Source organism: Ictalurus furcatus, chromosome 26 (genome assembly GCF_023375685.1).
Source record: "Ictalurus furcatus strain D&B chromosome 26, Billie_1.0, whole genome shotgun sequence".
NCBI lineage: Eukaryota > Metazoa > Chordata > Actinopteri > Siluriformes > Ictaluridae > Ictalurus > Ictalurus furcatus.
In genome coordinates, this window is record NC_071280.1 from 5,946,443 (window position 1) to 5,961,838 (window position 15,396).

General features: G+C 38.4%; 1 protein-coding gene across 13 annotated transcripts in view; it reads right to left on the minus strand.

Moving 5' to 3' along the window:
• dmd (dystrophin) overlaps nt 1-15,396 on the minus strand; it is a 252,578-nt gene that overhangs the window by 88,034 nt on the left and 149,148 nt on the right. For 12 of the 13 annotated variants that reach the window (XR_008384779.1, XM_053615384.1, XM_053615383.1 and 9 more), the window contains 2 exons: nt 14,007-14,085; nt 13,798-13,858 (listed from right to left, as the gene is read on the minus strand). Coding sequence is in view for 12 of the 13 variants with exons in the window: in XM_053615384.1 (XP_053471359.1) it covers nt 13,798-13,858; nt 14,007-14,085 (140 nt within the window). In the remaining variant the exon portion in view is untranslated. Of the gene's footprint in view, nt 1-1,210; nt 2,220-13,797; nt 13,859-14,006; nt 14,086-15,396 lie in introns of those variants that run through there. The other variant, XM_053615393.1, reaches the window with a different exon arrangement.

A 15,396-nucleotide genomic window follows, 5' to 3' on the forward strand; every position in this document is an offset into this window, starting at 1 on the left:
CTGAACAGAATCACAACCTGTACTGAACAGAACCTGCACTGAACAGAATCACAACCTGTATTGAACAGAATCAGAACCTGTACTGTACAGAATCTGCACTGAACAGAATCAGAACCTGTACTGTACAGAATCTGCACTGAACAGAATCAGAACCTGTACTGTACAGAATCTGCACTGAACAGAATCAGAATCTGTACTGAACAGAATCAGAACCTGTACTGAACAGAACCTGCACTGAACAGAATCAGAACCTGTACTGTACAGAACCAGAACCTGTACTGTACAGAACCAGCCCTCTACACTGCTTCAGCTTTAACTGCAGGTTTGAGTGGTTTTACAGACAGCACTGGGTCCTGTAGGGAAAACCCTGTAACACTAACAATGTCCCGCTAACTTCAACACGAACAACCAAAACACAGCACCGATCAACACATCATCCCCACAATCATCCCCACAATCATTCAGCACAGAAATATTTAAAGATATACATATTTAATCTCTCCAGTCTCGAGCATGTAAAGCAGCTGAGACTTGTAAACATGGCCTTGTACCAAATCTCACCAGCCGACCCTGAATACACCTCCGGAGGGGCGGAAGATCTGTCCTAACGCATCAGGCCTCTCACTCACACACACACACACACACACACACACACACACTATACCCCTACCTCCCCACGGCGAGGAAAATCAACTCCCTTCCGTCTGCAAGATCTATTTAACCTGAGGTCTGAACACACACCACACATTTAATCCAGCTACTAAACACATGATTATCACTGAACTCTGCACAGTAACCGCTTTAAAGTGCGGTGAGAATATCAATCCCGAGAAAGGCCCTCTTCAACAAAAACATGGCTTTAAATACGAGATATAATCCACGGTCGATTAGAACACACCAACAGCCAACGAGCCGAGTGTTCGTTTGTGGAAATCATCAGAGGTCTGTAAGAGGCAACGCGCTGGGTTGATGAGGAAGGACCGAGAGAAGGACCGAGAGAAGGACCGAATCACACCGCTGTAATGAAAGTGTGAGTGTTTACTGTGGCAGAGGAGAGGCACCTGCTAGGACTGTACAGCTCGAGACAAACTGCCCTGCTACAACAGCTCTACCGGCTAGCCTTAGCTAACATCATCTGAAAACTCCTTCACTGTCCTCCGCAGGCTTTTACTCGACATTTCGAGACACCACTGACGCGGACCGCACTTACTTCCTCAACTGTTCCCTCATCCTGTTCGCTAGATTATCCAGACGAGATCCCGGAATCTGGGGACTCGATGTCCTTGCGAGTTGTCCGCGTCGGTATTCCCTCTCCTCGGAGGAAAACGCGTTAGAGTTCCCTGCAATCTCCTCGCCAGGTCCCTCTGCTCAGACAAGGCGGAGCTATTCCTCTCTCTCCCTTCCCCCAAACGCCTTTACTCAGGAATCCTGCCAAAAACCTCGCCAAGAAGAATAGCGTTGTGTGCCTGGTCGAGTGGGGGCCTTAATGGCAGCTTCAAGCGTCAAATAAGTCTCCCAGCAGTCTAGCAACAACAAGATGGACCTGACGGGTTAACAATTAGACGCCAAGCATTAATGTCTGCGCTGTTTCAGCGTTCAAGGGATTCAATTAACCACACTGTAAACAAACTCACTGGCACGAACTCATCGAGTTGTACTACATGCAGCCAGAAAGCAGTCTCACAATAAGCACCAGATTCACATTCATGGCAGACGACTTCATCCAGAGCGACTTCCACTGATCTCATTCACTAGGTTTACATGGACAACGATATTCCGGTATTAACCCGATTAAGAAACTAGCACGTGAACAGAGATTATTGATGACCGTAATCCTCGAAGTAAACACAAATGGAATTAAGACGTGTGAAGTATTAATGTTTTAGTCACATTATTGACGTGTATTACAGACATGTACACACCTTAATCACGCTATTAACGTCGTGTGGGAGTTTTCACCGCATTTTGCGACAGGACACGTACACACACGGCAGCACTCAACCGTTTGAAGGCAGATAAGAGAGCACGGCTGCGTCCGAAACCGTGCACTTACCTACTATATAAGTATGCGGTTTGGGACGCAGGCCACGGCTTCAAGCAGTCGTCCGTTTGCACGTACGGCATGACAAATAATTAACTGCACTTGAAGCGTTCGTAAAATTAAAAATGAAACGCCTAAAACGGTATACGGTACCATAACGAAGACCAACTGTATGTTGATATGTGAAATTCTGGAGTCTTGCGTGGCGTGGGAACGTAATGACGTGTCCCGTTAATCGCTCTATGTTTATGACATGTAAAACAGGAACATGAAAGTAGTATTGTAAAAGTAACTTGTGTAAACACCTTAATCAGAGTATTGTGTTATTCAGAATAAGGTCAATAATTAGATTACTGTTGTCCGTGTAAATGCAGTCACTTATACAACTGAGAAGTTGAAGTTTAAGGGCTTTTTCTCAAGGGCCCAGCAGTGACAGCTTGGTGATGATGGGATTTAAACTCACAACCTTCTGATAGGTAGGCCAACATCTTAACCACTGAGCTACCACTGCCCCTAGTGAGACTCGATCTTAATGGATATGTTGTTATATAATACAAAACATCCAGAGCACAAATGTTTAGTCTCTGATCAGAATTCCTTCTCTCGTGCAAATGTATTCTGCTATAATATAAAAATGCATGTGCAGAGGCAAAATTTATATTGCTCATGCACGAATTTGCTTTTATGTGCACACTCGAAATTAAATGGTAACACTCGCTCGCTTTAAAAATCAACATCCATCTCGGACGTATCTTGCTCAGAAACCAGGTCACGCTCCAGTTTCTTTTTTTCCCCTCTTTAGAATTTCAGTTCTTATTTTGGTCAATTTAATATCAAGCCATAATTTGACGGCCTAATTGACATTCAAGATGGCTTATATAAACTACAGCATAAGAAAACGATGGTAACACTACAAAAAAAAATAAAAATCGCACATGCATGTTTGCTAGTCACTGAAGCAGATATTATTTGATATTAATATCCAGGGACCTTAAGATGTTTAAAAACGTAAAAGCTTGGATCTAGATCTAGACGTGTATTTCAGTATGCCGATTATGAAAAATGTTATACACATAAATTGAAAAACTGTAGATTATGATGAAAATACTTTATCAAACATTATGATAAAGTATTGATGTCGGGTACAAAATCTACCTGAAAGTTACAGTTATGAAGCTTGGAGTAGCCTATGATGCTGGATTATCCTTTGATTTTCATACAAGTAAATATGGAAAAATATGTCTCTAAAACCTACTGAAATGCAAGTTGTGGAGGGAAAAAGATAAAATGTTTTGTCATTATTTTGATATATCGAAATGTCGGTGTAATAACTCATTATATCAACATACTATCCTATTTTGACTTAATATCTTTTTTTTATCTCTTTACTTCAAATTATTATATAGTTAATTGCCAATATTATCTTATTTCATTTTCACAATCAATAAGACAAAGTTATTGAATATTAGCTTATTTTTATTCCGTCTGCTGTTTATTGGGCTGAACGTTGCCTTATCATTCTTATTCTGTATGATGTTTCCTGGATAGTAAGTAAGAATTGAAATTACTCATGTTTAATACTTATTTATATCATTTTACAAGTACAAAGATTTAAAAAAAAATGTTTAGGACATAAAAATGTAAACATGAGAAATATAAATTCTAAAATACAAATGATCATAATTAATCCATGACCATGCAGTAGTCGTTAATATGGGTTATGCTATTAGAAGAAATTTTCAGGTTGACCATCACATTGTCAGGTCAACTCCATTAGCAAACTCAGTTCCCCAGAATGCACCTACAGACACGGCCATCCCGGACTACACTTCCCAGAACTCACAACCACTGGACTTGTGATTGTTTTCACCTGTTCCCAATCACCCAAACACAGAGAGTCTCACACTACACATGTTGTGAAGTGATACTCAGTTTGTGCTCACATCTGAATTTACCAAACCTTTATTTTCATGGTTTTCATGTTTTGGATTCTCCAGTGTATGCTATTTGCTGATTGCCTGACCACTGTTCTCTGTTTCTGACTTTGTTTATGGATTTGGATTTGTGCACATCTTTCTTCCCTTATGCACATCACCTGCATCAGCTTTGGCCAAAAGATGATTTTTTTTTATATAGCATTTTTCAATTAATTTTGATTAAAAGCTTGCAGAAAAATAGTCTGCATACAATATTTTTCATGCATATTCATAATTTAAAAATAGACGTTTATAGACAAAAATAAAGTATACATAATATACCCTCTAAAAGTATTGGAACAGCAAGGACAATTCTATTGTTTTCACTATACATTGAAGACATTTTGTTTGAGATCAAAAGATGAATATGAGACAATAGATCAGAATTTCAGCTTGAACAACTTTGAACAGGGCACCGTTTGTTTGAACCCACCCATTTTTTCACGTGATCAAAAATATTGGAACATGTTACTGATAGGTGGTTCTTGATGCCCAGGTATGTCCAGTTGATTGTTTCCAGATTGACTGTTTAAAGAATTAATAGCTCTGAATGTCTACTCTTAGTTTGAGCCCTTGGTTTCACCTGTGAAGACTGCATTTGCTGTTAAAAAGGATAATCCAACATAAAGACCAGAGAGCTGTCTATGGTAGAAATGCAAGCCATTTTGAACCTGGGAAAAGATGGAAAATCTGTCAGAGCCATTGCACAAGCATTGGGCATAGCCAATACAACCATTTGGAATGTCCAGAAAAAGAAAGAAACCACTGGTGTACTAACAACCAGACATGGAACAGGTTGGCCAAGGAAAACAACAGCAGGTGATGACAGAAACATTGTGAGAGCTGTGATGAAAACCCCCAAAACAACAGTTAGTGACATCACCAACAACCTTCACAGGGCTGGGGTGAAGGTATCACAATCCACTATTTAAAGAAGACTTCAAGTGCAGAAATGTAGAGGCCAAACTACAAGATGCAAACCACTCATGAGCAGTAAGAATGGTCTGCACTTATATAGCGCTTTTTAACCTCAGAGGTTCTTAGAGGATTTTCTCAGAAGAACAGCGGGCAATTTAACTACTCAGATCAAACAAGGGACTCATGAACAACTATCATGAAACAAAAAAAACAGTATTAAGAATCAAGGGTATATACATATTATCTTGTCTTGTGGACTATATGCAAACATCTGTTATGTGAAATAGTTTATTCAGGACAGAACTAAATAAAAAATAACATGGGATTTTTATATTCTCTCTTATTTTGTTAAGATTTAGTAGATTCTGCAAGGGGTATGCAAACTTCTGGGCACAACTGTGTACACACACACACACACTCACACACACACAGCTGCAATCAAAATTATTATACCCCCATTGCAAGTCAGATTTATTGTCAAAATGTACAGACTTTCAGCTGTTTGCGATGAACAAATCAAACAAAAGCAATTGAATTAGTTCAACACAACGAATGCTTCAAGCGGTTTCCCCAAATTCAACTGAAAATGCAACTTATAATGATTTCTCCGAGTTTCAGAATTATTCACCCCTGAATAGAATCCCTCACAACAGCACAAATATGCAAAACAGGTGTTGTCTCAAACACACCCGAGGCAACTAATCAAGGGCTTGATAATATATATATTATAATTATTATTATACATAAAAAATAATAATAACTGTATTGTGTTTACTCAGGTTGCCTTTATGTTGTACTATATTTCACAGCGTTATATATATATATATATCACGTATTCCTCGTAATGAAGGTAGGACGGATGCAAATGCAGATGAGAGTTTAATGAAAGATAGACAGGCAAGCAAATCCAAAACACGAGAAAATAGTGAGGTCAAGAAACAGGCAAAGGGTCAGGTGATTGGCAAACAGGCATAAACAAGGCAAGGCTAGAATCGAGAACGAGAATAAGATAAAGAACCATGAAACAAAATGAGGAACAGGGTAATATCGCTTGGTACAGTGGTAACACTAATACTTTGCAAAGACATTGTAGAAAACAGTCTCTTTATACTGTGAAGTGAGTGTGTGAAATTGGATGAAGGTGTGCGTGATTAGAATGAATGCGTGTTCTGGGAATGAATGCGCGTCTATGGTGGTCATGTTTGCAGGCCAGAGTGCAGGATGAGAAATGTAGTCACTGGTTTGCTGTGATATGACAGTGTGTGTGTGTGTGTGTGTGTATATATATATATATATATATATATATATATATATATATATATATATATATATAAATACATACAGTGCCCTCCACTAATATTGGTACCCTTGGTAAATATGAGCAAAGAATGTTATGAAAAATTGTCTTTACTGTTTAACCTTTTGATATTTTGCTAAAAAATTCACAAAAATACTCTGCTCTCGTGGATATTGGATATTCATTTGTCCTGAATTGCAAACAAGGCACAGGTTTATAAAAACTTTGCTAAAAAAACTTTGTTAAATATAGATGTACAACAATTATTGGCACCCTTTTAGTCAATACTTAGAGCTGTTATTTTGGCAAAGGGAGGTAGCACAGCGTCTTCTCCTATAATGCCTGATGAGATTGGAGAATACACGGCAAGGGATCTGAGCCCATTCTTCCATACAGAATCTTTCCAGATTCTACAAATTTCGAGGCCAATGCTAGTGGACTCTCCTCTTCAGTTCACCCCACAGGATTTCAATGGGTTTCAAGTCAGGGGACTGAAATGGTCATGGCAGGACCTCGATTTTGTGGTCAGTAAACCATTTTTGTGTTGATTTTGATGTATGTTTTGGATCATTGTCCTACTGGAACATCCAACCATGGCTCATTTTAAGTTCTCTGGCAGAGGCAGTCATGTTTTCATTTAATATCTGTTGATATTTGATAGAGTCCATGATGCCATGTATCCTAACAAAATGTCCAGGTCCTCTGGTAGAAAAACAGCCCCAAAACATTAAAGATCCACCACCATATTTAACTGTGGTCATGAGGTACTTTTCCATATGGCTACCTCTCTGTGTGCACCAAAACCACCTCTGGTGTTTATTACCAAAAAGCTCTATTTTGGTTTCATCTGACCATAGAACCCGATCCCATTTGAAGTTCCAGTAGTGTCTGTAAAACTGAAGACGCTCGAGTTTGTTTTTGGATGAGAGTAGAGGCTTTTTTCTTGAAACCCTTCCAAACAACTTGTGGTGATGTAGGTGACTTTTGTAGTTTTGGAGACTTTCTGACCCCAAGATAGAACTAACTTCTGCAATTCTCCAGCTGTGATCCTTGGAGATTTTTTGGCTACTCGAACCGTCCTCTTCACAGTGCGTTGAGATGATATAGACACTCGTCCAATTCCAGGTTGATTCATAACATTTCTAGTTGACTGGAACTTCTTAATTATTGCCCTGATGGTGGAAATGGGCGTTTTTCAATGCTTGTGCTATTTTTTTATAGCCACTTCCCATTTTGTGAAGCTCAACAACCTTTTGCCGCACATCACAGCTATATTCCTTGGTCTTACCCATCGTTATGAATGACTAAGGGAATTTGGCCTGTGTGTTACCTCATAGTCATACCCCTGTGAAACAGGAAGTCATGGTTGAAGAATTTCCTGTTTCTAGTCACCCAGGTGTACTAAAAAAAATATAAAATATCAATGGGAATATACTTCAAATATATTTTTCTCATATGAAGGGGTGCCAATAATTGTTGCACACATATATTTAACAAAGTTTTTTTTTGATAAACGTGCGTTGTGTTTGCAATTGTTGGATATCCATCAGCGCAGAGTATTTTTGAGAATTTTTTTAACAAAAGGTTAAACAATAGACAATTCTTCATGGCGTTATTTGCTCACATTTACCAAGGGTGCCAATATTATTGGAGGGCACTCTCACTCTCTCTTATATATATATATAAATTTTCACAGACTTAAAAGTAATTGGACAAACATAATTGGACTAACTTAATTATAAATATAAGGATTATTTAATAATAATTTTAATAATAATAATAATAATAAAGTTCATTGTTCTTGGGGAATAAGAAATTACAAGTTCACAGTTTATAAAGACATCCAGACAGAGTTTCTATAGTGTCTGTGTATGAGAGAGAGGAAGAGTACAATGTGTACAATACTTGTACTGTGTGTATATATATATATATATATATATATATATATATATATATATATATATATATATATATATATATATATATATATATATTTGTTTATAGTTATAAATGCCTAATTTCAATTAATTTAATAAACTGTTCAAATTTAGTTTTTTTATAGTCTCTTATTGAATATGCAATCATTGTTTTTACACGTGGAAATAAAAAAAGATAACTGGGGGTGGGGGCTTGGGGCCCGGAAACCCTAAAGGCACACCTGAAAATGACCATTTATCTGATACCACCCTTCAGTGTTATATTAAACATCTAGCAATGCTTGAATGAAAAATTTATCTAATAAATATAATTAAACACTGCTGAACCAATATTATACAAAGCACGCTTGATTGATTTTGACTGAGACTCCCATCCTGCTGTAAAATTCAAGCAGAACAAAGGGAAAGCAAAAATAGAAAACAATACACCCATTACCATTTGATTTTTTTTTTACATTTTATTTTCTTCTTTTGGTACTAATTTCATAAATAAAAGTTTATATGTTGATCTTCTATGTTTCTATACCAACAGTTATGGTCAAATATGAAGAATTTGAAGAAATATCAGGGTGGCAAGTACTTAACAAGTGAAACAGCTGGAGGAACATTTTGTAACTAATTAGGTTAATTGACAGCAGGTCAGTAACATGATTGGTTATAAAAATAGTATCTTAGAGTCTCTCAGAAGTAAAGATGGGATGGAATCTGGATGGAAGCATATGTTGCTCTAAAACCTGTATAGATTTTTCAGCATTGATGGTGCCTTTCCAGATGTGCAAGCTGCCCATTCCATAGGTACTAATGCACCCCCATAACGGGGTGCAGGCTTTTGACCTGAGTGCTGATAAAAAGCCGGATGGTCCCTCTCTTTAGTCCTCTTTGATTCAGAAATTTCAAATTTCGGTTCGTCTGACCATAGAACAATTTTCCACTTTGCCTCAGTCCAATTTAAATGAGCTTTGGCCCAGAGAAGACGGGAGTGTTTCTGGATCATGTTCATATATGACTGCTTCATTGCATGATAGAGCTTTAACTTAAAGCATTTGTGGATGGCACGGTGAACTGTGAACATGGTGAACACACAGACAATGAGTTCTGGACACAGAGATTTCTCCAGATTCTCAGCATCTTTTGATGATGATATGTACTGTAGATGATGATATATTCATAGTCTTCGCAATTTTACATTGAGGAACATTATTCTGAAATTGTTACACAAATTGTAGACGCAGTTTTTCGCAGATTGGAGAACCTCTGCCCATCTTTACTTCTGAAAAACTCTGCCTCTCTAAGATACTTTTTATACCCAATCATGTTACTGACCTGCTGCCAATTAACCTCCAGCTGTTTCTTTTTAGTAACACTTACTTTTACAGCCTTTTGTTGTCCCCGTCCCAACTTTTTGAGACGTGTTGCGGCCAAACCTTTGGACTAGTTTTGGTAGATACTAACCACTGCATACGAGGAACATCCCACAAGACCTGCTGTTTTGGAGATGCTCTGACCCAATAGTCTAGCCATCACAATTTCGACCTTGTCAAACTTCAACTTTTGGACAGATTGCCTCACGTTATCTTCAAACACTCTTTGATATGATGCAGAATTCATAGTTGAATCAATGAATGCAAGCTGTCCAGTCCCTGAGGCAGTGAAGCAACCCAAAATTATAACATTTCCACCACTGTGCTTCACAGTTGGTATGATGCGTTTCTTCTAAGAAGCTGTCTTTGGTCTGCACCAAACATCTCTTCTGTTACTGTGGCCAAACAACTTTATCTTTGATTCATCTATCCAGAGCACATTATTCCAAAAGGCCTGGTCTTTGCTAAACTGTAGCTAAACTGTAGTCAATCTCTTTCTGTTTGTAGAAGCATGCACTTTGACACCAGCAGTTGCAAGACATACTAGCAGATCATGTGATGAAATGTTCCCTTAGACTCTAAGGTTGTGGACCCATAGGCGTCCACAACCTTTTTCTGAAGGGCTTACAGAACCTTGACATGATGGCACCACACACCTCAATAGCAAAGGGAACACCAGACATTAGATATGAGAGGGGTATAAATAAGACAGTTTCCACCTGCACTCCCTAAGCAGGTTCTAACCACTCGCACCCAATCTTGAACACCTGATTCTAATTTTATTGATTTGAAGGTGTGAAAAATGTAGGGGTGTACTTACTTTTTCAATGTTGCCGATCAGTTTTTGTTCATTTAAATTGTGAAAATTACTGTAAAATGTCAATTGTATGTGTCATTTGATTGTGTATCACCTTTATTAATAGGCACTGTTTCAAAGAGGCTCCAATATGTCCGAATATGTCAAAAAAGCCAACAATTTCCATGGGGTGTACATATTTTTTCACATGACTGTATTTTGTTGCATGTAAATGTTCACTGCTGTTTACCAGTATATTTTCAGTTGGTACCTTACTTTAGCTACTTATATTTATATTCATTTGATTAAAATGTATGATAATGCCAGCTAGTGTTAGAAAGCAGAGCACATTAACCAGCTGGAACGGTGGAGGATCTATCCACACTAAAACATTTTCTTACTGCCACTTGCTAGAACATTCAAACATTGTGATGATCAGATACCATCACTAAAGCCAGCGCCACACTAGCCGACTTGGAACAACTTGATTTGGGTGAGGCGTGTCACACTTAGCGACGGTTGTTGCTGATTTTTCCCTCCTCAGTTGGTGGAGCTGTTACAGTAACCACTTAAGAATAGTGGATAGGTTCGATGCCTTCGACTTTTCTCACCGCCTCACTGTCATGTATAGCAACGCCCCATTTTTGCGTTTGGTCACCAAAATATGAAGGAGCACAGTGCAAACATAAATGTAAAAACAACAATGAACAACAACCAGTGTGTTGTGGCAGTGGTTACTATTTGTGCCTTCTTGTTTGTGAAAAGAGGCAGAAGAAGAAGCGCAGAAAGCTTTGGACCACATTTGCGAGGTCGCGGACAATACGGCTTTCATTATTTTTCGTAATTTTTTTTAAACATGTATGAACGGTGCTTCCTTCTCATTGGTCACTGCCTTGGCCAGGTGTACCTGCCCACTGACTGCCCAGCGATAATTTAAAACATGTGAGAAGCCTTTTTCCAGTTGGTGAAGTGATTATCTCAGCAGGGAGTCCAAACAGTTGAGGGATTAACGACCTCCCACTGGTAGATGCTAAACCGCACTCCGTCTCCCTTCAGCTGGTCGGCGATTATGTAAATATAATTATGTAAATGATCACTGGAAAAACTGACTAGTGTGATGCCGGCCTAAGGCAGCACTGGGTCAGCTGCCACTCCCCACCTTGCATGATAACTCCTCAAGTGGGCCTACCAATGGTTAGCCTACATTAGATGAGAGCATCACAATTGCTAGAAAGGCATAATAGTGCAGCAGAGGGCTTGTAAAGGCAGTGTATGCACCTGGCAGAGTGGTAAATACACAGAAGTGGTGAGATCTGAATCACTGTATCAAATCAAGTCACTGTCAACCATATTTCTTGCTGGCAAAGCCTCGCTGGCAAAGTCCACTTGGTCAGGATGGACTGGCCCAAACTGGCCTGATTTGTCTATTGTACTTCCTACTGCTGTGTGTACTGATTTCAACATGACACAGAATTCAATGATCAAACCAGACCTGCTTGTGGCCCTGAAGAGGTCCAGAATGCCTTGGTTATATGTGCTACTCTTAATAATGGAAATGGCACCTAGGCAGCTTCCTCTGTGAATAGAAATTTCTAAATTGTTCGACAAATGTTGTACATATATGGATCAAGTGCACTGCCTTTGCAGGTGTTTTGAGTTAATTAGCCGATTAGAGCTCTTCTCAGGTCGACATTTCTGTATTATAAATTCTTTATTCTAATATTTGGAGATGCTGGATTTTTGATTTCCATGAGCTGTAAGCCATAATCATCAAGATTAAAACAAAAATAGGCTGGAAATATTTCATTATATGTGTAATGAATCTAGAATATATGAACGTTCTTTCTGAATTAAATTACAGGAAAAAATGAACTTTTGCATGATATTCTCATTTTTTTTTAGATGCACCTGTACTGTAAAAACAGCACCGTCTTTCTGATGAGACGTTAAACCGAGGTCTTGACTCTCTGTGGTCATTAAAAATCCCAGGACACTTCTCGTAAAAGAACTTCACCAAAATAAACACTCAACCAATCATTCTTGAGATACTGCACTAACAAGGATCTCAAATCCACGGATGGATGGACGGACGGACGGACAACCCGAAACAGTATCAAATATAAATTAAAATTCAATATAATATTGATAATATCACCATAACATAATGCTGAAATTCTAGTGCAAACTTACATAACTTCTAGATTGGGCTATTTCAACATGCTAGTGGCTGGCTACCCAGCTGATTCTCTAAGCAAGCTTCAGCTAATTCAGTATACAGCAGCCTGCATCCTTGCCAGAAGATGAAAGCCAAAGCATATTAATCAGCCCAATCTACACTGACTGCCATCTTTGACACAAGTGACAATGACTGTATGAATACAAGCATTGACAACTGTCAGAACCAGATTGCCCACAATGCAATGTTACTGCTATATCCTTTACGGCTCCCAGATCATTGTTACCAAAACTCTTTTTTAAATAAAAATGTCCTAAACAAGTAGAAATCAACGCCAATGGCATCAATGGCGATGTCACCACCATCAAGAAGTCTTTTACAATTAAAATATACTTAAAACAGGAAGGAAACGATTGAAGAAAAACTATTTCAGACATTTGACCTTGCTGTGGCCTTGACTCTATTTGGATCAACTAAAGAACTAATTAGTTCCTCTTCTGGTTACAATGTTAATTCCATATAAATCCTACAAACATTCAACCTCTCATTTTTGACATACTGTGCAAACGCAAAAATCATAAGCCTGCCATCAAGTAAAATGAACAGTCAAACGCACACACACACATACACACACTCACCTGATAACCTATCCAGGGCAGCACAGTAATACAACAGTAAAATAAAACCACTGCTTGATAATGCTGCTGTGGGCATAAGAAAGATTTCTCCAATCTGCTTGTAAGTAGGTTATACTAACCACTTGCAGTGCACTATATAAATGTTATATGTAATTAACATGCTATATATTCCAATGCTCAAATGTAAATAGATTTTTTTTTTCAAACACACATTATGGGTCTGTATATTGGTTCATTTTATACCCTACAGTACACCTCATAGTGAATATGTGAAACATGCAAAGAATGACTGTTCTAAATTACTATGAGGAGGAATTAATAACTTGAACTTATAAGGAAATCGACACAACCTTACTTACATGGTTGCAAGTATATAATTATAATGTATTCTAACATACCATAGATCTTATTGCTATATGTTTCTCTTCTCACAGTAATATCAGATTGTACATCTGGGCATCTTTTGAACTGCATGTTAAGCTGCCAGGAGGCCAGTGAGTGATAGACTAACAGATGTCCTTGGGAGGCTAGCAGATCTCAGCTGCTTTAAAGTATTAACATCAATCGTTTTGAGTAAGTTCGTTATTTTCTGTCAGCTGGTAATGTACTACATGGAAGAATTAGTGAATTATTGAAATTTGTCTTTGGAATACTTACTTTATATAATAAGGAACACTGTTTGGAGAGACCGAGCGTTCAAAAGGACTTTGCACAGACACTGTAAACAGAAAAAAAAAAATCTACATGGTCAATATAACAACAACAACATCAACAACAATAATAATAAGAAGGATCATCATCATAATAACAACAACAACAACAACAACAACAACAACAATAATAACATGAAGAGGAAGAACAAGAACCTTGTAGGAAATGCTGAGAATTGGGTCCTAAGTCTTTGTGGGCCTCTATAAGTTGGGACAGATGTTCTTCAACTGATATCTAAAAAAGACATGTTACTGAGTGAGTTAGGGATCGAGTGAATGTCATACAAATTTTCAGAATAGCTGCAGGGAAGACAACAGCAGATATAAATGACGGAAAGGTAGGAGGACTCTATTTTCTATTTTTTTGTGATCATAGCATATGTGCAAAAAGAAGGTGCAAAATTGTACCATTGTATGTTTTTGGTATCTTTGTGACCTTTGTCTGATCTTTGTGTGCACAGTGCAGTATAGTGATGTACTCACACTGACAAAGATATTTCACTTACAGATATGTAATAATTTTGTGGTAGAAATAACCAAGTGACTGACAGAACCTACAGCAAACGTATTCTGTGACAGTTTGCTCTGGTCACTAGATTTTACAGGTACTGTAATAAAAACCTGAAATTTTCGATACAAATGCACTAGTTTGAAATTAAAATCTACAATCATGCAAGAGGACAAATATTAAGACAAAACCTCCTCTCCCTTGTACAGGTTTCAATGCGTCCCTCTTCTTTCCTGATCCCTCCGATTCTCTCCTTACCTGATCAGGTGAACCTGAGGTGTGTTCATGGGGATACTCATGAATAACTGCTGGTGCCTGTCATTATTAAGTTCTGAGGACAAAAGTATCATTTAGAGGGGGTGTTTTGTGATCACCTTACTCATCCACTGATTTTGGGAAGAACTGGCCAAAGATTTCAGGGGCTCTTATAATGTATGTTAGTGGATGGGTCATACTGTAGTATAGCGAGATTTGTGCAGCACTGACTGTGGAGGCATTGCCTGGGCCTTTGGTGTTGGCTCCGCATCAGGAAGACCCAGAGGGTGGGAAGGCTTGCGCCCCCTACCAACCAAGTGATTCCTCTCTAGAATTTCCCCTTGGAGCATACCACTGGCCCTTGATTTCCCCTAAGGAATAAAGTGACCAAGTAATTGATGGTCAGCGAGTCTGGCTAAATGCTTCATTGTCCTACCCATATTTTGTGATCATCACAGATAGGTTATTCTGGTCACCTTAGAAAGAACTGGAATGGACCTTTAGAACAGCGTGCAAAAGGGCATCGCTTTGTGCTAGTCCTACTGGACTATGGAACACAATACAAAGATGCTGTGCCTCTTTGCAACATCTTACATGCAGTGTTGTGAGGGTACACTTCAGATGAATTTCCAGCTTTGGTATCCCAAAAGAGATTCTGACTGACCAGGGTATAACTTTTCTGTCATGCATGCTTCATGATACATGGGGGAAATAAGTATTGAACGCATCAACATTTTTTTCAGGAAATATATTTCCAATGAGGCTCTTCCCATGAAATTTTCA